Genomic DNA, 22,809 nt, shown 5'->3' on the forward strand with positions numbered 1-22,809 from the left:
ATATGTGACAAATGATTATTATCCTGAATATATAAAGAACTCCTAAAAACCACTAAGAAAGCAACCCAAAAAACCTAACAGAAAATGAGGTGAAAGATGTGAGCAGGCATTTCGTGGAAGAAGAGACCTGAATGCCAATCATGACAGGAAAATGTGTTCAACCTCATTAGCACTCAGAGGAATGCAAATGAAGACTATAGAAAATCACCATTTCATACAAACCAGCTCAGCAAAGGAAAGAAGGCTGGAGAATTTTAATTCTGATGTATAGCAATGAAGTCTTTCCCACGAGAAGGGGAGAGCAATACTGCTTTGGAAGACATCCTAGTCCTGTCTCTGAGGCTGAAGGAGACGTACTTTGTCATCCAGTGAGTCTACTTCTGGGTTCTCATATGGAGGAGTGTCTACAGGAGCATCTAAAGACCTGCGTAAAAGTACCTCTCAGAAGCCCCACAGTGCTAACAGAAAACCAGAAGCAACAAACATTCACAAAGAACATAACTGGGAAGTCATCGTACAATGGAAAACTGTACATCAGGGAACAGTAGTGAACTGTAGCAAAGCCATATGTCCACATGGGCAAGGATGAGAACATGACATTGTCTTGAACAATAGAATGTGGGTCCCTTCTTATAAAGATAGAAAATGAATAAAACTACATAATGTGTTCTTTGGGGAATATATGCATGTGGTATAACTGACCTTAAAAGGTCAGAGAGTTGGATAGATAGACTGGAGAGATGGCTGAGATGTTCAGAGCCCGCTACTCTTTGTTGTTTGTTTTCTGTTGTTGTTTTGTTTTTGTGAAGGGTGCTGAGGTTAGAACACAGGGTGTCCTATGTGGTGGATAATCACTCTGCCACTCTACCACCTCCCAGAACATGCTGCTTTTTGCAGAGGACCCAGGTTCAGTTCCTAGCACCCACACCAGGTCTAGGGGAACCCAATGCTCTCTACTGTACTCCTTGAGTACTGCAAGCACATGATGCACATACAGACATACAGGTAGACACACATAAAACAAAACAAAATCTTTTAAGAAAAAGGCCAGATGATTATGTATAAAAGTTTCAGGCAGCATTTATATAAGAGGGTGGCAGGGGTGTAGCTGGGAAGCAGCACTCCCCTACAGTTCTGAACAGTCAGTGGGTCACTGGTATTTAGTACTCTTATGGCTTTAGTCATTCATAAACAGTGTCTCAGCGGCCTTCCCTATTTTCTTTTGTATAAATCAACACTAGCTGGGTGGTAGTGGTTCATACCATTAATCCCAGCTCATAGGAGACAGGTGGATCTCTGTGAGTTTGAGGCCATTGTGATCTACAGAGTGAGTTCCAGGACACCCAAGGCTACACAGAGAAATCCTGTCTCAAAATACCAAAACAACAACAACACTAAACAAAGTAAAAAGGTGGAGAATGAAAGTCAGGGCGTACTCCTAGCAGCTGACTCGCTCTGCTCTGGCAATCAGGACACAACACGAAGTGATTCACAAACACTGTCTCATTTGGGCATCATAGCAGCCCTGGGGAGAATTGGCCTACCAGCAAAGACGACCTTCTTCCCACTTCATATGTGAAGAAGCAGATGTTAAGCAACTTGCCCTAGGTCACCCAGCCTTATAAAGAACAGATCCCAGAGGCCAGTCTAGATCTGTGTGACTACAGACTAGTTGTCTCCATACCCCCAGTCTGGCAAACAGTAAATGCCCTATAAGAGGTAAGGGTGTGACATCGTCTTACTCCTGTGCTGGCAGAGTTCCTCTAAGCCCTTCTAAGCACAGTGTCAATACATCCTGTATATTCTCTGGATTTCTGGGGCAATATTGATACACAGAAGGCAGCAAAGCCTTGGCAGGGCTCTGTCCTGTGACTGTGAGCCTGGGGGTTGGGAGGGCCAGTACTTACCCCGAGGACTGTAGCCAGGAGCATCCATGAAGGACAGGCCCAGACGCTCATCCTCCTGCAGGGTGCTCTGGTCTGTGAAGCTGCGGTCCACAGCACTCATCATGTGAGTCTTCTCCTGGCGGTAGTTGACAGTGGCCTTAGTCATGTTCACTGGCTTCCTGCAGAAGGGGACAGTTGGAGACACTGGAACTGTGGGTGGGGCCAACAGCACCCAGAGGTGGGAGGGAAGGCCCAGCTCTCAGAGCCTTGGGATCAGGAGTCAGCGGCATTACAAATGTATATCTCTGGCTACAGAGAGGACAGAGCCTATCTATACTCTTCACTCACCAGCCAATAGCAGCCATGATAGCTGGGATCCTGTTTTCTGTCCCTTCTTGCTCCAAGGTCTCAGGAGACAGAGCACCAGTTCTCTCTAGACCTAATTAGGTGCCACTCCAGCGCCACCATCCCACAAACCAGACAGCCCCAACACCCACATCCTGCAAGAGCCCTGCCTAAGAGCTCCCTCCACCCTGCAGGAGGAGAAACAGGCCTTCTGAAGGTGGGCCAGGGTCTGCTCTGCCAGCTCAGGGGTCTTTCAGGGAACATAGCTATGAATCCTATCACCCACCTGCCTGGCCAGCAAATGAGTGTAGCAGAGGGAGGAGAGAGCAGCCCTGCCTGGGACACTTGGGGGGTCAGGCTGTGCCTCCCAGGCTCGTGGGGAAGATGAGAGGCAGAAGCACAGCTCTGTGGCTAAAAGAGCAAGATGCCTACGAGGAAATGACCTGGGGTCCCTGGGGAGGCTTGAAGACGCTGCCAAGCTGGCTGAACAATGAGGCCTAAGAGAACCCTTTGGTGAGTGGATACTGGCCTAGAAGGCAGTCTCCGGTGGTGAACCACAAGGCTCGGTTCCCAGTCAGGGGCTCTCAGCCTCCTTGCAAAAACTACAAAAACAAACCCATCAGATCCACAGGAGGCAGAGCACGGAGGGGCTAACGGGGGATACCTGACTCCACCAGCCTCAGGCTGATCTCAGTGTGAGAGGAGGTGGATGGAATTATGTACACACTCAAAAAGTTCTGAATTTAGGTTCAAAAATTATCCACATGGAATCACGGGGAGGAAAAGCAGCCATGTCAGCAATTCCTTGGAGTGAGGGGAGGGAAACTGGGGGCTGGTACTGGGAACCAGCAGGGTGAGGAACAGGTTCAGGAGGCATGGGGGCAGGGGAGGCAGGGAATCTCCTGGAGAGAGGTCACAAGGCCTGGGAGGGTGATGGTCAGGGCAAGGTGGCTGGGAAGGAGCACAGAGCCAGCTGAGTATAGAAGCATTGCTGGGGCAAAGGGGAAATATAGCACAAGGGAGGGGATGCCGTGGAAAGAGCTGGCATTGATGCGGGGAGGGGGGGAGTGAGAGAAGGGAGGGCAAGAGAAAGAGGGGGAGAGAGGAAGAGAGAGATCAGGAAAGCGGGCCCTGGGAACCTAGCGTGGTCAGAATTACTCACGGGTAGTAGGAGTATGCATAGCGGTCCCTCCTGGCAGCGTGCAAAAAGAAACAACAGTGTGACCAGGCTTCCCTCCCAGAAGGAAGGGACCACACAGGCCAAGGTGCCATACTCAGTCAAAAGACTGACCAGACTCAGTCACTGTGAGCTCGGACTGAAAGCCCTTCCAGAATCTTCCCTCAGTGAGCTGCTGCAGAAGGCAAAAAGTTTGAGGAATAGATGCACAGCTTTCACAGCCTCACATACATGTGCAGACACACATACACATGCACACTTACACATAATAGATAAGTTCACGTGTACATACACAGAAATAAACACTGGCACACAGATACTCAAAAGGCACCTTCCCCCATGCATGTCTGCTCTGGCCTTTGCAGACAGCTCCCACCCTCAGGCTCTCCTCTGCAGTCTCCACAGCCCCTGAGCAGGCAGTCCTGCATATGCACCTCAGCCTAGGATGGAGAATATCTAGGGACAAGAAAAGGCAGGGTAGAGAAGCCCTAGCAGGGTGGAGAAGCCCAGCAGGGTGGAGAAGCACAGCAGGGTGGAGAAGCCCTAGCATGGTGGAGAAGCCCTAGCAGGGTGGAGAAGCCCTAGCATGGTGGAGAAGCCCAGCAGGGTGGAGAAGCCCCAGCAGGGTGGAGAAGCCCAGCAGGGTGGAGAAGCCCTAGCAGGGTGGAGAAGCCCCAGCAGGGTGGAGAAGCACAGCAGGGTGGAGAAGCACAGCAGGGTGGAGAAGCACAGCAGGGTGGAGAAGCACAGCAGGGTGGAAAAGCACAGCAGGGTGGAGAAGCCCCAGCAGGGTGAAGAAGCACAGCAGGGTGGAGAAGCCCCAGCAGGGTGGAGAAGCCCAGCAGGGTGGAGAAGCACAGCAAGGTGGAGAAGCACAGCAGGGTGGAGAAGCACAGCAGGGTGGAGAAGCCCCAGCAGGGTGGAGAAGTCCCAACAGGTTAGAGAGGCCCCAGCAGGATGCCTAGGCAAACCCAGGGCCCGCTCTTTCCACCTTGACTGACTCTGACTATGGAGTTCATTAAGGAACCAGGCCACCTTCTCTCTGGGCACCCAAAGCTTGTGTGAAAAGCCTCATGTTGAAGTAAGACTGCTACTGAATAGTAGTAGTACACTTGTCCAACATGCTCAATGCTCAGGTCTCAATCTCCAGCACTGAAAAAAAATATTCCCATTTCACAGATGAGGCCACTAAGTCACGGTTGTTATGGCAAAAGCCAGAGTTCCCTAGGTCTCAGAAATTGTCTTGAGACCCTGGCCCAGGAACTCCCTCAGTGCTCACCCCCAGGGCAGACCCAGGGGTGGGTACTGTACCTCCTACTCAGCCCGTTACATTCGCAGCACAGGCTGATCTGAAACCTGTTCAAACCCCACAATGCAAACTTGGCAGGGGAGCCCTGAGAAGTCCACTGGCTCCCCAAGGCCATGACCAGGGGGCACAGTGACAGGCCACAGTGCAAATGAGTGACTTTTAGAACAAGTAGCAAAGTGGGGAGGAATGGTCCTAGGGGCTTCGGAGACAGCCTGGACAGCCTGGATACATGAGATAGAGACTATACAAGGGCGGTCTCCTCGTGACACCCTGACTACACCTATGGCTCACTCTGTCCTGGCCAAGGCTCTATTTGCAGGGTGTGTGGATGATATCCTACATGGCCAATTCTCTCCCCTCAGGAGCCTTCGCGGCTGTGGTGAAGTTCAGAAGCCTGACGCAGAGCAAGCCCCAGCTCTTTACCTAGAGACTCGGGCAACTCACTTTGATTACAGCTTCTCCACCAGAGAAAAGGGAGTCAGGCCTGCTGTTTGTCAGGATCCAAGAAGGAAATGTTCTCGGATAGACCCCAAGTGCCAGAACCTTGCCTGGCACATTCTGGGTACTCAGTAGCTAACGCTCCTGGCACACAGTCATCCCTCATTAAGTGATCGTTAAAGATAGTGTGTCTCAAGACACTGTTCTTCGACTTCAGAAGAAAAAATCTGAGCCGGAGCCCAGGACAGGCAAGCCATCCCACACCCAATCTCCAGTCCACTGCCATACCCCATCTCTATCGTTGATGGCCCTAGCCAGCTCTTTGTCCCCTCCCTGGATCCTACTTATCTGCTCCTGGCAGCCCAGAGAACCGGTGCCAACCGGCCTGCGTGTTCCCAGCCTGGCAGCAGTAGGAGCTACAGAAGCCAGAGTCCAGACGGGGAAGGATGAGGCTGGATCTGCCTCTGGCTTCTAGGGTAACCTTGGGCAGGGCCATTGCCTCCTCTAGGCTCAATTATGGTTCTTGAGCCACCATGTTCTGGAGAGGCCTGATGAGAATGGGATAGTGTGTGGCTGCAGAAGGAGGAGTCTCAGGAGCTCCCAGCCTGCCTCCAACTCTTGCTTAATTCACTGAGCTCCAGGTGGGGAGGGTGTTTTGTTTTGGAGCTTTGAGCTTTTAGCTTTTGTTTTGTGTTTGAAACAGGATCTCATGTAACCCGGGCAAGCTTTGAACTCAGTATACGGCAGAGATGACAAAGATGGCCTTGAACTTTTTGATCTTCCCGTGTCCATCTCTGGAATGTTAGGATGACACATGTGAGCCATCATTTCTAGTCTATACCAGGCTGGGGGCCAAACCTAGGACTCTGTGTATGCTAAGCAAGCACTCTGCAAAGTGAGGAGATCATCAGCTTTGACAGGCTCTGTCGCTTTGAAACCATTCTAAACACTAGACCAGATGTCCTTCAACTCCCTGGCAGCTCTCTCACTCTGGGGCTCTGAGTTTGCACAATCAGTCATGGCAGACACCTTGGCTAGGGGGCCAAGTCACAGTCAGGTCACCGCTGTGCCTTCTATTGGAACAGCCCCTGTAGGGCAAAGGAGGGCAGTGCCTGCTTCCAGCGCAGCTCCTTGGCACCAGGTAGAGTACCCATTCCTGGATAGTGGCTCTTGGCACCAGCCAGACCTGTGCTCCAGCCACAACAGCGGCCTTTGCTGAGTCCCTGACTCCCACTGGCCAGCGTGTGTTCATCCACAGGCCCAATGCCCAGGCTGGCAGCCCTCCACATACTTCACCACCAGCAGGGGCTGCTCTACCACAGAGCACGGCTCCTCTGTGCCCAGCAGACCTTCCAGGGGTAGGAAGTCCCTGGTGGGCCAGGAGCACTAGCCCTACTCACCCTTTGCGAATGATGACAATGATGGCCCCCAGGAGGAGAATGAGAACAGCAAGGCCACCTGCACAGATGCCCAGGATGAGTCCCATCTCCTCTGACCTCTGGGACACTTCGAGGGGTCGCTTGCTCTCCTTGCAAGCAGCTGGGGAGAATGAAAAAGGCAGAGGATCAGAGACCGCCTGGCCCTGTAGGCCAAGGTCTGAGCACTGAGGCACTGAGCAAGCTGCCCAAACAGCTCTCTCTCAGCATGCTCTCCTCCTCTCGGTCCCCCTAGAGACACCCTCCCCCAGCATCTTCATACAGAGAACCGGGGATACCTGGGGCCTTCAGACCCCTTACCCTCCTGCCAGGTGATGGAGGAGGAAAGTGCAAGTGCCACAGCTGAGATGAGACATCCCAGGATGTAACCAACCACATTCCGTGTCTATAAGAGTGGCGGTCCTCACGCCTCCCTGCCTGTCCCCACCTGTCTCTCCCACTATAGGGAAAGGAACAGATACAGAACCCAGAACCAGGGACCAGTTACCAACATCACCCTCAAGACAAGCTTCTTTCCACAGGCTGGTCCCCGTCTCTGTCGGGGGCCCTTCTGTCACTATGGGGAGTGTGGATGGTGGGAGAGGCTGCCTGTTGTCCAGCTTGAGAGAAGAAGCCCTTGAAGTGGGCACCAGGGAGCTAAGCCGGGAAGATCTTGCTAACTGGGGCCTGCCATCCACAATCATAGGCTCCCATAGCCCTGTGTGCTCCCACAGATGAGAGGCTGTGCCTGGGCAGGGCTGAAGACGCCCAGCGTACTCACCTTTCCTGGCAATCCGGATGCAGTTCAGCCGGGTTTCCTGGAAGTACAGATAAAGGGGCTCAGTGACACAAAAGCCAACCCCATGCTCCACCGCTCAGGAACCCCATCAGGATCACTTGTACTTAGCCAGGGCTCACATGTAAGGTACAAACTGCTAACTAAGGGCTCTCCATAGACTTGTGCCGTAAGACCAATGTGATCAGGGACACAAAAGCAGCATGGGGAAGTGGGGTAGGGCCTCAGACATGAGAGCAGGAACAAGATCTAGGGGTCTGCTAAAAAAAAAAAAAAAAATGAACTCCTGGAGTGCTAAAGATCCAGAAGCCTGGAGAACAGGGCAGAGCCCAGGGCGGAGGTGAAGTCTGGGGCAGAGGTAGGGCCTGAGACCCTAGTGGTGGGCTTCTTGGGAAGAGGTGTCTGAGAAAAGGCAGGGCCTCAGGAAGCAAGGGAGCCTGGTCAACAGGCATGTTGGGGCATCTGTGGGAAGAAGCCTGATATCGGGAGGGCGTGGCTCAAGGAAAGGAGGTTAGGGTGTAAGACTAGGTCTCAGGCCCCAGTGGTAGGTCTCCCCACCCTACAACCCACCACCCCAGTCTACACCACCAGGACCCAGCCGGTCCCTCACCCCTTTCAATTGGCTTGCTGCCTGGAAGTAGATGAGGTAGGCCTTCCTGGGCTCAAGCGGTGGATTCCAGAAGCCACCATAGGTCTGGTTGTCCCCCACAGTGAAAGGCATGGCCTCAAGCAGGCTGCTGGCAGCCAGCTCAGCCCCAAAGTAGTGGACCAGGCCGCGAGCCAGTGCCGTCTCAAAGGTCAGAGGTACGGAGAAGCAGTCCTGACCTCCTGGCTCCCTCCGCAACCGCCGTGGTCGCTCTTCCTCCACAACCACCTGGTACACGCTGGACAGGGAGGAGATGTGCAAGTGACCACAGGGGGCCCAGACAGCCTTCAGATGGTGAAGGTCTTTCTAACCCAGCAAGTCACAGAAGCTCCCAACCCTCAGTTTCCACCCCTGTAAGATGGGAGTGAACCAGGGTGTAGCTAGCAAGGACACTTAGCTAGTGAGTGTCCGTTGTTATTGCTGCCACCAATTGTAGCCTTCCTCCGTGGGACTAAACCCTAAGGTGACACAGAACCTGGAATGCCACACATCCCTTGTCTCTTCCCTGGGTAAAGGGTAACTAGGTAAGACCACATTTACTGTGCTCAGATGTGAGGCCCTGTGCTGGTACTGAAGGATCTGGGCCTCCTGGAACTAACTGTCCCCAGCAGGAAAGAGACAATCACAAAGCAAACAAGCATATCCTGGTGCTACCATCTGGACCCCTCTGAACCCTCAGACAACCCTGTCTGCAGGCTGGAGCCCACTGTGTTGGGCAGGGCCCTCCTGCCCTGTCTTATGTCTCTCCTCCTCGCCACTAGGGTTCTGTTTATTTTAGCACCTCGAGGAAGGGGCTTTGGCTATGGGCTCCTCCAGTCCACTGTGGACCTACATTGTAAAGATCTGTCACTCAAATTGGTATAATAAAACAATGGCTGGCCAGTAGCCAGGCAGGAAGTATAGGCGAGAGGACCAAACTAAGGATGATGGGAAGGAGAAGGGAGGAGTCTGAGGAATCACCAGCTGATGCAAAGGAAGTAGGAAAGTACCATGTTAATAAAGGTACCGCGGGTGGCAGAGGGTAAATAAGGAATATGGGTTAACTTAAAATGTAAGAGCTAGTTAGTAATAAGCCTGAGCTATCGGCCAAGCATTTATAATTAATATAAGATTCTGTGTAGTATTTTAGGAACTGGCAGGAAGCAGAGAAACATCCGCTTACACGAATTTGTGGTCTGATATGTTTAAATCTTTCCCGTCAGCCTCCATCACAGCTCAGCCTGGGACACCTGTTTCGGACACCAACCTCTCCTCTGAGAAGTAGGAATGCCTCTGCCTTCCCTCCAGTTTCTAGTGCAAGGAGTCAGTTCACTGCCTGTCACAGAACTGCGGCAAACACCAGCCCAGATCGCTCTCAGCAGCACCCCCCCCCCATGCTAGGGTCCAAGGAGCGGACAATAATACACATTAGCCTCAAGCTGAAGTGATGTCTAAGGAAACGCAGCCTCAGAGAGATGAGGGTCTCCCTGCTCACCACGTCCCATTTCCTTATTCCCATCTAGCTTGACTATCCCAGCTCACAGAATCCCTCGAGAGGACACTGAGGGAGAAGTTTCCCAAGACCTCCCTGGAGATGCCACACAAAGACCTGGAGGCTTCAGCAACAAACACAACACCCACAGGGGCCTGAAAGTCCACAGGGTCAAGGCAGGCAGTGGTAGGAAATACGGGGGAGACCCAGCAGGTGAGGAAGAAAAGGTAAAGGACAAGATGAGAAGGTAGAGCGATCCAACCACCTTCATGGGACAGCCCTTAGTCCCCACTAAAGGAGACTGAAGTGGCAGAGAGGCTCTGTGACTTCCAAAAGTCACACCTACCCTCACATTTTCATGCCAAAGACACCACAAAGACAACCTCAAGATGACCCCACTCTCACATTCCCAATCTTTAATTCAGCATGCATGAGCCGCATGAACACGCACATGTGCACCCATGCACACACACACACACACACACACACACACACACACACACACACACAGCAGAGGTTTTGCAAGTTAAGACAGTTAACATAGCTGGCAACTTGACTAGACTGAAAAACACCTAGGAGATTGGTAAAGCACACTTCTAGGAGTATGTTCAAGGATGTGTCCAGAGAGGGTCATCTAAGAGTGGAAGACCTGTCATGAATGTAGGGTACAGATGGAATAAAGCAGGGAAAGGACAAAGCCAGCCAGCTGGAGCCTAGGTATTCTCTCTGCTTCTCAGTTACCCTGAGGTCAATCACTCCCCCATGCCCCATGTTCTTGACACCCTGATGTTCTGCCTAAGTGCACAGGGCCAAGCGACCATAGACTGAAGCCTCTGACACCGAGTCAAACTAAGTCCTTCCTCCCTTCATTTGTTTTGCAAGCATGTTTAATCACATGCTCTGCACAGGGTTCAATGATGTGTAAGTGACTTTGTGCACTGTCGAGCTGACCATGAGTCACACCTGCATGAGCATCCACACACTCTCAAACACACGCAGACTCATACTGACAACCCTCTCCCCCCGCCACACCCAGTGCCTCTCAACCACCCTCACATCTCCATGCCAAACACATCACAAAGGCAACAACCCTGAGATGACCCCACTCACACAGACTCCCCATTTGTACTCTAACACACACACACACACACACACACACACCAGAGGAAGCCATTGTGACATCAATAATCCCAGAGCCTCCAGAGAATTGGGAGCAGAAAATCTAAGTGCTAGGCCATCCCATAGAGATGGCCTTAACTAGCTGGTTCCCTAGCCTTCTATAGAGATACCCATCCCTGTATCTCCAAGAACAGAACTAGTTAGAAAATACAAGGCCCCAAGATTTTCACTTCCAGATGTCTAACGAACCACCCTGGGGAGGCCTAGTTCTTCTCCAAACTGGACACTGTCCAGGAAACCCATGATAGTTACCAGCTGGAAATGAGTGGCTTCAAGCTTTCTACTACTCAGAATCATGGTGTGCCCTCCTCAACCCTGAGCCCAGGCAGGAAGGAAACAGGGTAACCAGAGAGCTGGCCAGCTCAGGAGAGGCCTGTCGCCTACCCACTCCGTACAGGCTTTCCCACCTTATGGGTGCTCCACGGCCCTGGGCTGGCCTCAGCAGCACTGTGATGGTGTTCTCAGACTCGCCCAGGGGTGATGGCATGTCAGCATAATCAAAGCTCGGAGCTGAAAAGAGACAGGGACACAAGCATGGCACCTGGCCACTGGGCCAGAAAGGCCAGACGACCTCCAGCCCCTTTACCTACTATTCCCCTGATCTAAGCTTTCGTGGCCCCCAAACTTAGTCTCTGACTTCTGATCTCAACCATCTGATTCCACCCACCATAGTCTCCTGACCCCTCTGATTTAGTCCCAACTCCTGACTTGAAACCTTTAAATAGTTCATTTATCTCAGCAAGGTCCTCTGTACCCACACTAGGCTGTTCCACCCTTGGAACCCTGAGACCCTAGGCCTCCTCCCAAGGAAGCTCACCTGAGATGTTGGTGGTAATCTCGGTAAGAGCCGCCTGGCCGAAGCCCTTGCTGGTACGGGCACGAACAGAGAACAGGTAGGTGGTACCCGGGTGCAGGTTGGAGAAGACGTGGTAAGTCTCGTTGCGGAGTTTAGAGATAGTGCGTCGTGGGCCGGGCACATTCACTGCTGGGTCCGAGGACTCGATGCTTTGGTAGCTGATCTGGGGGCAGAAGGGGCAGGTAGGTGGTTCAGGACAGGGATGGGTGTCACTCAGTATCACAGGAACCCCACCCACCACCCACTATCTTCCATGGAAAATTAGAAATCCACCGGGCTGCCCACCACCCTACTCAGACCTCACAGAACACAAACTCTGACCATCTCAGAAGTAGCTTTACGGCCCCTCTCTGTCCCCCTGCCTGTCTCTCTCTATCACAGCACAGGAACTTTGACCTCCCGCCTGGACCCCTGTTCACCTCATACTGAGTGATGCGGCCATTGGGCTCCTGGGGCTCCTCCCACTTGAGAAAGATCATGTCCTCCAGTGGGGTGAAGATTAGGGACTCAGCTGCAATCCCACCAGGCACTGGGAGGGAAGGATGAAGGCACAGGAAAGTGGGCTTTGGCTCCAAATACCACAGTTCATGCATCACCCTTATCTTTTCCCAACTGTTCTGCTCAGGCCAATCGGCCCCCCTGAGCCTCAGTTTCTGCATCAGTGAAATGGACATGATGCAGCCCCTCTCTCACCAGAAGTAAATAATGTGAAATATGCAAAATTCAAAGCTCATATGGCCCATTCCACAGGGCCCACGTTTCATGGCCAAGCAGGTTCCATTCAGGCTCTTGTTTAGCTCCAGTTAGTAGCTTTCATGAAATACAGATATTTACCAGAGAAAGGAAAACAATTGCAATAGGGGGTCGGGATCATGGGTGGAGATGTTTTCCTGTATAAAAAGATCTTAATTACATAAACAGTCTCAGTGAGATGGAAGAAAATTAACAGCACTGACAATTACATCATATACACGTGCTATGAAAATTTCCTCACGAGCACTGTGAGGTATGGTCAGTTTGGTTTGTACACTCTTAACAAGCATGGTGGGGTGCAGCTTCTGGCTGGTAAAACACTTGGATAAGCACTTGTGAGGAAGTGGGGGTCATCCAGCAGGGACAGGGGAAGCAGGGAAAGAAGCAGTGAGAGCTGGGCTGAAGAGTTGGCCCGGTTGAAGCATGAGGACCTGAGTCTGGTGCTCACAACATCCACATAAAAGCCAGGGCTCTGGTGTGCATCATAGCCCAGCACTGGGGGTGTGCATCATAGCCCAGCACTGGGGGTGTGCATCATAGCCCAGCCCTGGGGGTGTGCATCATAGCCCAGCCCTGTGGGTGTGTATCATAGCCCAGCCCTGGGGGTGTGCATCATAGCCCAGCCCTGGGGGGTGTGCATCATAGCCCAGCACTGGGGGTGTGCATCATAGCCCAGCCCTGGGGGGTGTGTATCATAGCCCAGCCCTGTGGGTGTGCATCATAGCCCAGCCCTGGGGGGTGTGCATCATAGCCCAGCCCTGGGGGTGTGCATCATAGCCCAGCCCTGGGGGGTGTGCATCATAGCCCAGCCCTGTGGGTGTGCATCTGTAACTCACTCAGCCCTGGGGTTGTGCATCATAGCCCAGCACTGGGGTTGTGTATCATAGCCCAGCCCTGTGGGTGTGCATCTGTAACCCAGTCCTGGGGTTGTGCATCATAGCCCAGCCCTGTGGGTGTGCATCATAGCCCAGCACTGGGGGTGTGCATCATAGCCCAGCACTGGGGGTGTGTATCATAGCCCAGCCCTGGGGGGTGTGTATCATAGCCCAGCCCTGTGGGTGTGCATCATAGCCCAGCACTGGGGGTGTGCATCATAGCCCAGCACTGGGGGTGTGCATCATAGCCCAGCACTGGGGGTGTGCATCATAGCCCAGCACTGGGGGTGTGCATTGTAACGCAACACTGGGGGTGTGCATCTGTAACCCAGCAGTAGAGACTAGGGGAAAAAGACAGGTGGGTTGCTTGGAGCTTGCCAGCCAGCCAGCAAAGCTGAAACAAAGAGATCTAAGCTCAGTGAGACTTTGTCTCAAAAAATAAGATGGAAAGCAGAAAACATCAACATCTTGCCTAGACACACACACACACACACACACACACACACACACACACACACACAATGAAAGTTAAGCATTCAGTTAAAGCAAGAATTTCCCAAGATTATTCTCTACCTTTCCAAACAAACAAAAAACACACAGCAATTAACAATTTCGAGTGTCAGTAAGATCACAGAACCACCAAGTTTTCATTCACTGCTAGTAGAGTATACATTGACACAATCACGACCAATGGAAGACTGTCTGGCTAAATCTACTAAAGATGAACACACACAACCTAGCCATTCTCTCCTACACACGCCCACATGACACACGAATACCTACCAAAAATAATCTCCACAGACTTTCTTGAAAACATTGTTTAAAGTAACCAAATTCGGAATCTGCCCGGATACTCACCAACAGTTAACAGAAAGTAAATGTGGCAGATTCATTCCTAGAATGAACCACACAGCAGTGAGAACCATGCATGCCATGGTCCATTCTCCAGAGAGCATCAAATTCACAGAAACAAGTGGGCACAAAGCAAGTATCTACTGCTTACACTTAGCCCAGAACCAAGCAAACAAGAATATACACAGTGTTATCTGGAGGGATAATGGCTACCCTTGGGAGGCGGTGAACATGGGAAGCATTGGTGGCCTCCTGGGGTACTGGGATGTGATTTCTTCATTTGGATGGGAGTTCCCTGAAGTGTCCAGTCTATGGGAATTTATTGGACTGACCACCCTGGACAGAATGAGGTGGCCTGACCATAGTCATGGCGATCAAATCACATACAGAGATCTTGAGAATGGGGCAGTCTGGTGTTTAGCTACAGGTTGTGCAAAGCTTTGGGGCAATCCCAGCCATTGCTTGCTCCCGCCATGAGAAAACCTTCAGTGTGGCCTATTCACGTAATCAAGGTGAGTGGTGTCTGGTGGAAAACCAAAGAGGAAGGCTGAGGAACAGAAATTGCACATGGAGACAGCAAGGAAACCTACCAGTCAGTCCTCTTACAGGTTCCTGGGAGTCTGCAGGAATTTAGAGAAGGCAGTGGGTATGTACTGGCATTAGAGTGCAGCTGCTAGATACGGCAGGTCTGCAAGGTGTGGTGGTGTGGACCTGTGCCGACGCAAGGGAAAAGGAAGAGAAGAACCGCCATGCCATACATCCAAGGATGACCGGCGCTACTGGTGGGACCGCCACACACACAAAAAAAAAATCAAAAACTTAAAACTAAGTAACTATGGATGGCACTGAAACTAAACCACAAAACCAGCTTTCAAGCCAGCTCTACAAGGCCCTGCTCTACCAATCACAGACTCGCTATGTGAAATCGTCTGTCACATAGGACAAGAAACAGCAGCATTAATACATAGAATCCATCCACACTGGTGCCTGATTCAGAGCCTGTGCTTAAATGCAGCCAGAGTGACAATTATGCATTAACACAAAGAATCCTTCCACACTGGTATCTGTTGCAGAGTGTGTGCTTAAGTGCAGACAGTGTGACACATAAAGAGCTACACCCAACAATGGTGGGAGGTGACACAGGGGACCAGCCACTGAAATTTAACCCTTTGCTGGGCCACAAAGCAAGGATCAAATTTCAAGACTAGAATTCCTACTCTGACCACAGTGAATTAGGCCAGAAATCAATAACAAAAAGATTATGAATTAGAAGTCCTTGTTGGTGGACTGGGGCTGTAACTCAGTGGTAGAATGCTTGCACAAGGCCCAGATACCAATATTGACGCCCATTACATGCATGCATGCATGCATGCATGCATACATACATACATACATACACACACACACACACATGTTCTAAGTGCTTAGAAACTAAACAAAGTGGCCAGGCAATGGTGGCACACACCTTTAATCCCAGCACTCAAGAACTCAAGAAGCAGAGGCAGATAGATATCTGTGAGTTCAAGGCCAGCCTGGTCTACAAAGTGAGGTCCAGGACAGCCAGGACTACACAGAGACACCCTGTCTCGGAAAAAAGAAAGGAAGGAAGGAAGGTAGGAAGGGAGAGAGAAGGAAGGAAGGTAGGAAGGAAAAATTAAGTAATTTTGGGTTAAAGATGACACTATTACAGCAATTAGAAAATATTTTAAACTGAATGGTAATGAAAACAGAGCATATCAAAACTTATGGGTGGACTGAGGACGGAGCCCAGTGCTGTGCAATACCTACCTATCATGTGCAAGTCTGAGGTAAAGCCCCAGCACTGGACAACAACAAACACTCTGGAATGCAGCTAAAGTAGGGCATAAAGGAAAGCATATGGCTTGAATTGCATGCATTAGAAATGAGGCTCAAGCTGGGTGTGGTGGCACATACCTACAATCCCAGCATTGAGGAGGCTGAAGCAGGAGGATTACAAGTTAAGGCCAGCCTCTGCTACATGGCAAGACCATATCAGAAAAGGGGAGAGGGGGTGCAATAAAGACTCAAAAGGCTAAAAATAGGACTGGAGAGATAGGTCAAGTACTTGCTATGCAAACAGGAAGATCTAAGTTTGGATCCCCAGTGTCTATGTAAAAGCCAGGCATGGTAGCACACATGTGTAACCCCGGTGTTATGGGAAGCAGGAGACAGAGATGGGTGGAAACCTGGAAACCAGCCAATCTGCCTGCTGATGAGGTCCTGGTTCAGTGAGGGGGCATCTGAAAAAACTAGACAGAAAGTGACTGAATACATCCAAACCTATTTCACAAATGAAAACTGTTATTAAAAACCTTGCCATGAGAAAAATCCCTGGTCCTAATTCATCACTGAGTTCTTCAAATCCCTTGAGGAAGAAATTACACTAGCCTAACAACCCACAGTCTCCCTAAGAATGAGTAATGACCACCACTGTTCCCTGCTCATGTCGGCCCAGGGTATGGGAGGCATTCGCAGCTCTGGGAATTGGGCCTGCACACTTACCATCTTCATCTGTCTGGAAGGTGATCTCCTTGCCCTCCTTGCGCCCCTCAGGGTTTGTGAGGATCAAACGCACATGGACGTTCCTGAACGGCAGCAGATTCTTGATGGTGTAGCGGCTGGCACCCCGCTCCATCTTCACACACTCCCGGATGGTCTGATTGTGGCTGCCGCCCAGGATGTAGTGATAGCAGAGGGACACAGCATAGGTGTGGCAACGTGTCACATTGTAGCCTAGGGGCTCCCACTGCAGAGTCAGTTGGCGAGCCTGGATCTCGGCAAAGGCCAGGCCTTTGGGGGCCCTCATTGGCTCTGGAGACATAGAAAGCAGGGGAAAAGGTTGAGAAAATGGGAAGGAAAAAAGAAGGGGAGAAAGAGAGCATCGATCCACTGCCAGAAACCATTCCTCCTCTGCCTCTTGGAACTTCAAGCACCCTCAGAACTGAACAGGCTGCAATACTGTACACTCTGGACTAAGGCCAGACACATCTGAATCCTGGTCCTACCACCTGCAGCCGGTAATCACTGAATGATTCCATCTCTCCCGGCCTTGGTTTCCTGAACTGCAAAAGGAAAAGACCTAAATCTAGATCCCCAACACCCACATAGAAGCAAGGCTCCCTCTGGGGATTCTTAGGCTACACTATACACGTGAAACAGGCATGGCAAAGGCCAACACACCATAACCCTTCAGAAACACTAACTACTGGGCCAGCAAGATGGCTCAGTGTATAAAGAAAGACACTTGACTGAGCTCAGCGACCCGAATTCAATTTCTGAGATCCATGGGATAGAAGAAGAGAACCAACTCCCTGGGGTTGTCCTTTAACCTCCACATTCACAGTGTGGCTGGTGCATACACACACTATAAATAAATAAGTAAATGTAAAAGAAAAGCCATTAGCGCTTACCAACACAGTAGCACATGCCTATGATCCCAGTACTCAGGAGGTCAGCCTAGGCTACATAATGAGACACTGCCTCAAAATAGAAAGGTGTGCTGTATAATTAGCACAATTTACCCCCTAGTTCAAGAACAACACTGGGCCACTAAGAATCAACCTATTGCTATATTTTCTTCATTTACTAATTCTAAACTTACTGCAAAACCATTTGTATCAATACATATATAATTACATAATATATACAAACAAGGATTATGGGAGCTATGACAGCAAATAGTACAATATGACAGAGAAGGTTTGGAAAGCAGAAAAAGAAATCCATGTCATTATGTCCAAGGTAGGGCTCTACAGGTAAGGTGCAAATTGGATGGTGAGTTCCCTGACAGCCAAAGCCACAAGGAAAATGAATCTGTTGTGCAATGATAACACTGGCAGTTAATATTTAGGGGATTTGGGGAGTGTCCAACATCTTTCTGGATGCTTTAGAATGTTTTATCTCGTTTAATCTTGGTTGAAACCCAACAAGACAGAGGCTGTCATTGACACTGTCATATAAATGAAAAAGCAGAGAAATAGAGGTTAGGTGAGGGTCCCAGGTCACACAATCAAAGGACTGCACCAGAACCCAGGCTCTTTCCTGCCACTGCCCTGGTCCCCAGGAGGAATTCACCTTCACAAATAGTCACACTCATGCCTTGGAGAGACACAGCTGCCCCAACAGGAAGGAGAGGCAGGCTGAGGTACACAGTCTCTTAACAACTCCACTGACCTAAAATATGCCCCCACTTTGTAAACAGACAAACCGGGACCTAGAGAGATAGCTTGCTTTGCAAGGATAAGGAGCCTGAGTTCAATCCCCAGAGTCCACATAAAAATGGATGTAACAATGTGTGCTTGTAATCCCAGCTCCTAGGGGTTAGAAGCAGACAGGTCCCTGGGACTCAATGGCCAGCCAGCTGAGCTTATCTGATGAGTTCTGGGCCAGTGCAAGATCCTGTCTCAAAAACACAAGATGGACACAGACCTCCACACAAGCACTATGGAATGTACACACACACACACACACACACACACATACACAAAGAACTTCCAGAGAGAGGGTTCAACCCACATCTCCCTGTCTGCCTTGACCAGCCTATGATCTTAATCAAGCCTCCAAGAGGGAGCCAAGATGATTCCAAGGATGCTTTATCCCTCACACCCTGATTCTGGGACATTTGAATCCATACCTCGAAAGTTTTGGGAGTGTCTTCCTGCAAAATGCCCCATCCCTTTTGTAAGGGTCTAACTAGCCCCTTAATGAGATTAAGGAAGACCCTGTGGTCACTGTCAGTGACAAATTTACTCAGCATACCCCTTGTAAAAAAGATACATCTGGAAACATCAGTTCACATTCTCCCAACACAGGAGTGCAGGAGTGACAATGGCCAACCTAGCCCTGAGCACAGCGAGTTCCTGTTCCCATCCAGCCTTCATTTCTTTCCTAGCCCAGGCAAGGGACAAGTCTTCAGCCCTATATGGGGCCCTCAGAGAGAGATTTCAGATTTCAGAACCTACTAACAAGGTCTAAATCTTGACCCTCTCCCGTCTCTCCCTAAGCAAAAACCACCGAAGTCCCATCCCACAAGGACATTATAGACTGTGCTGCTGCTACTCGCTGCCACCCAAGAAAGGGTGCCTGCTGCTGGCCCAGTTGCCAAACATGAGACTTCTCACCATTCTAGGCCACAGATGTCCATGTGGGTTTGGTTTGACCCCATCATTCTTGTGTGCTTGGGGCATAACACCATGTGTGCTCACATGCCATCTTCCTCAGAAGTCTCATTTAATCTCTGCTGGGACCCGGGCTCTGGCCTGCTCTGTGTGCACTGAGCCAGGGTGTCTACAGGAGCCTGTATGCCACTCTTTCTTTACTCTTGTGAGAATGGTCTCAGACCAGCTCTGTCCACACACCACCCTGTGTGTGGAATGCCTGTTCTCCTTCCTTCCCATCCTTCAGGCACCTGCTTCCTTGGCCTCCTGCAAGATTCAGACACCGACAGGTCACATTCAAGGTATACTGTCCAGATGGAAACTTCAGAGTGAGCAAGACTTCAAGGGTCCCACCAGCAGCAGCACCATAACCCTGTCTCCTGGTGAGCAGCCTTCCCATGGAGGACTGCAGGCTCCAACTCCCAGACCCTCCCAGTTTTCAAAAGAGCTAGAAATTCAGAATTGTTATGAAATCTCCAGATTTCCGAGCACTAGCAACCCACTCAGGCTACTCAAAAGCACCTCTCAGGATGCAAGACAGCAGCCTTGGCCACAGAGGGTAAACACCAGCTTGCGTGGACATCTCCCTCTCTAGTAGCTGAATGACCTGGTCCACCTCCACAGGCTGAAGGGCCATGAAAGGAAGACTCACTTCCCTCTTTTCTTCTGTCCTGGGCAGATCCCAGGGCTCAAATACCATGTTGACTAAAACCAGCATGCTGACTGAAGGTTGTGAATCCATGAGTCTCTCTGCCTCCAAAAGCCATCTGCCGACAAGGCGTTCCCTTCAGCTGCCAATGCACATTGACAAGACAGAGCTTGGGGACCATGAAACCCTAGCCTGGTGAATCCCACGGGCCACTCAGAGACCAGAGAGCAGGGGGCATGGGAAAGCAGGAGGTCACATGTAATGTCTATTAAATTAACCCAGGATGGGCGTTATAACGCCAACAACTGCTTCTGCCTGGTGGGAGGAACCTTGGACAGGGTCAAGGGCATCCAAGATCATACCCTGCATCCAGTCTCACTAGCTCTGAAACAAATGGGAAAGTGCCTTAATCACCCTTCTGAATTGCTGATGCCAATGGAGGAGACAATGCCTACTTTAAAACTGTGAATTATCCCAGATGATCCAAAGTTCTAGGTCATCTTCAACTCCCAAGCTAATTCAAGGCTAGCCTGAAGTACATGAGACTGTCCTAAAACCTCCTCCTTTAAAGACCAAACATAAGCCAGGCACATGCCTGCGATCCCAGCACTCAGGAGGTAGAAGCTAGAGGATCAAGACTTTTCAAGGTCATCCTCAACTACCTAGTAGTGAGTTGGGGGTTAGCTAGGGCTAAATGAGATCATGCCTCAAAACAAAAAGAAAAAAAAAAAAAAGGAAACATAGCATCCCACGGGACATGGTAAACCAGAGCGCCCAGCCAATAGTAATCAATAAAGAAACGTGTGCACCAAAGTGAGACTTCTGTAACAATATGAATTAGTGAAAGCATGCCGCAAAGCAATAACATGTCAGAGCCCTTCCTCTAATCGCTCCTGACTGTTTACTCTGAAGACTACAACTCAAGAGAATAAAAAGAACTGCAAGCATTTAATTTCTCAATGTAGCATTACAATAATAAGGATATAGAAACAAACAGCCCAGAAATCCAGGGTAGATGTCTGCAGGCAATAACATAATTATAAACATGGACCTGCACCGAGCAAACGGAAGCAGACTCCCGAGCGAGCGTCAGCCCCATCCCCACGACAAGCGTGTGGAGATGTGCACTGAAGACATATGGGAAAGAAGAGACTGGAACAAGGCAGAAAAATTAAGGCAGCTGTTGAGCTAGGGTGGTGTGAATTGGAGGGTTTTGGGTTTTGCTTTTTTTAAACCTTTTACTGGTGCAATATTATTGTTTTTACAGTAAATAATAGAGTGGAGGGAATTGTGGGCCCGCAGAGCCTGACAACACAGCTGCCCAAGAACAAAACAACCCCAGGCCAGGCTCTAGGGCAGAGATGCCAACAAAGAGGAGCCTGTGATTAGGATGAGTGGGAGGAGGTCTTTGTTTGGAGTCTACGCACCTGGCCCCTGCCCCATCCCCACCCTGGCTAGCCTAAGGAAAAATGCTTCCCTGTACCTGACACTAGCAGGCACTTGGCCTGAGGCAGGGGCCATAACAGCTGCTGCTGCCATCAGTCATTGGAAATGAAGACTGTCGGCTGCATGGTTAATACAGACAAGTCCCTGGGCGTGCCTGTGAGGGAGTTTCCTGGTGAGGTTAACTGAGGTGGGTGGTGCTAGCCTGTGAGTTGGATTCCAGACTGATGAAAAAAAAAAAAAAAAAAAAAAAAAACCCGGAGCCAGGAACCAGCATCGGGTATTCTATCTCCCTGACTGTGCCTGCCTTGTGGCCAGCTGCTTCAAGCTCCTGCAGCCTTCAATTCCGCACCATGATGGACTATACCCTCAGACTGTGAGCCAAGGCGAACAAATCTTCAAGGGTTTGTCTCAGTGTATTTTATCACAGTGACAGGAAGTAACTAAGAAATCAGCCCTGCCTCTGGCTCTGCTGTGACTCACAGTGCAGATTTGGTCAAGTGGCCAAATCTCTAAACCTTAGTTTATTCACCTGTAAAATGGGAACGATCAAAAGTTATGGCTGTCAGATAATAGCCTCACATCATGAGGAACTGAGACTACAGGGCTATAGCTCCTAGCCATAAAGAATGGCTTAACACCAGCCTGACCATTCAAATCTACCTGTAGAAACTACATGCCCAGGTATCAAAAACAACCCACTCTGCTCCCAGTCAAACCACAAAAAATAGTTGCAACTTCTTGGCAGCTGTGTGTGTGTGTGTGTGTGTGTGTGTGTGTGTGTGTGTGTGTGTGTGTATCTGTCCCCTCTCCAGCCCCTCTAAGCCCCCTCTCCAGCCCCTCTAAATGACTCACCCTTGATCCCATAGAAGAGTTGAGGCCCCTTACTGATCCAATGAAGTATCTCAGCCTGTTGAGTCTAAGTCTGTCTACCTCTCTGCATCATTTTTCTTACACGGACCACACAAACTGTGTGTGTGTGTGTGTGTGTGTGTGTGTGTGTGTGTGTGTGTGTGCATGCCTGAGTCGTCTGCCTCCACACACACCCATACTACACACTTTTTTTGGCTTTCTGAGACAGGATTTCTCAGTATAGTCCTGGCTGTCCTGGAACTTGCTCTGTAGACCAGGTTGGCCTCAAACTCAGAGATCCATCTACCAGCCTCTGCCTCCCAAGTGTTAAGATGAAAGGCATACACCACCGTCACCCAGCTATGCAGTCATCCTTTTTATGTAGTTGACAGCACACACTTTATTGACAGAGCCATTTCCCCAGCCCCACAACCTGGGTTCCTGACCCACTGTCTGATTACAAGCAAGTCCCTTCCCCATCTGGGTTTCAGTGGCCCCATGTGCACACTCAAGAGAGTGCAGAAGAGATTTTCCATGTGTCTCAAGCTCAGATTTCTTTTATTCTAAGTGGCAAATCAAAAGTGCCTTTGAAACATGAAGAACACCGTAATGATGACAGCTGTCACTTATGGAGTGCCTGTGGTGTTCCAAGCACAGTACTTCACATGCATGGATTGTGCTCCCTGCAAT

At 50.3% G+C, this 22,809-nt stretch overlaps 1 protein-coding gene across 6 annotated transcripts in view; it reads right to left on the bottom strand.

The window, feature by feature from the left end:
• Positions 1-22,809, bottom strand: part of Ptpru (protein tyrosine phosphatase receptor type U) — a 79,450-nt gene that overhangs the window by 31,180 nt on the left and 25,461 nt on the right. For 3 of the 6 annotated variants that reach the window (XM_051188956.1, XM_051188955.1, XM_051188954.1), the window contains exons 8-16: positions 16,522-16,830; positions 11,938-12,047; positions 11,480-11,681; positions 11,070-11,172; positions 7,977-8,250; positions 7,352-7,388; positions 6,556-6,694; positions 3,394-3,423; positions 1,908-2,065 (exon numbers count right to left, since the gene is read on the bottom strand). In XM_051188956.1, the coding sequence (XP_051044913.1) occupies positions 1,908-2,065; positions 3,394-3,423; positions 6,556-6,694; positions 7,352-7,388; positions 7,977-8,250; positions 11,070-11,172; positions 11,480-11,681; positions 11,938-12,047; positions 16,522-16,830 (1,362 nt within the window). The remainder of the gene's footprint in view (positions 1-1,907; positions 2,066-3,393; positions 3,424-6,555; positions 6,695-7,351; positions 7,389-7,976; positions 8,251-11,069; positions 11,173-11,479; positions 11,682-11,937; positions 12,048-16,521; positions 16,831-22,809) is intronic. The other 3 variants (XM_051188959.1, XM_051188958.1, XM_051188957.1) reach the window with 1 other exon arrangement.

The sequence above is a fragment of the Phodopus roborovskii genome, unplaced genomic scaffold (assembly GCF_943737965.1).
Source record: "Phodopus roborovskii unplaced genomic scaffold, PHOROB, whole genome shotgun sequence".
NCBI lineage: Eukaryota > Metazoa > Chordata > Mammalia > Rodentia > Cricetidae > Phodopus > Phodopus roborovskii.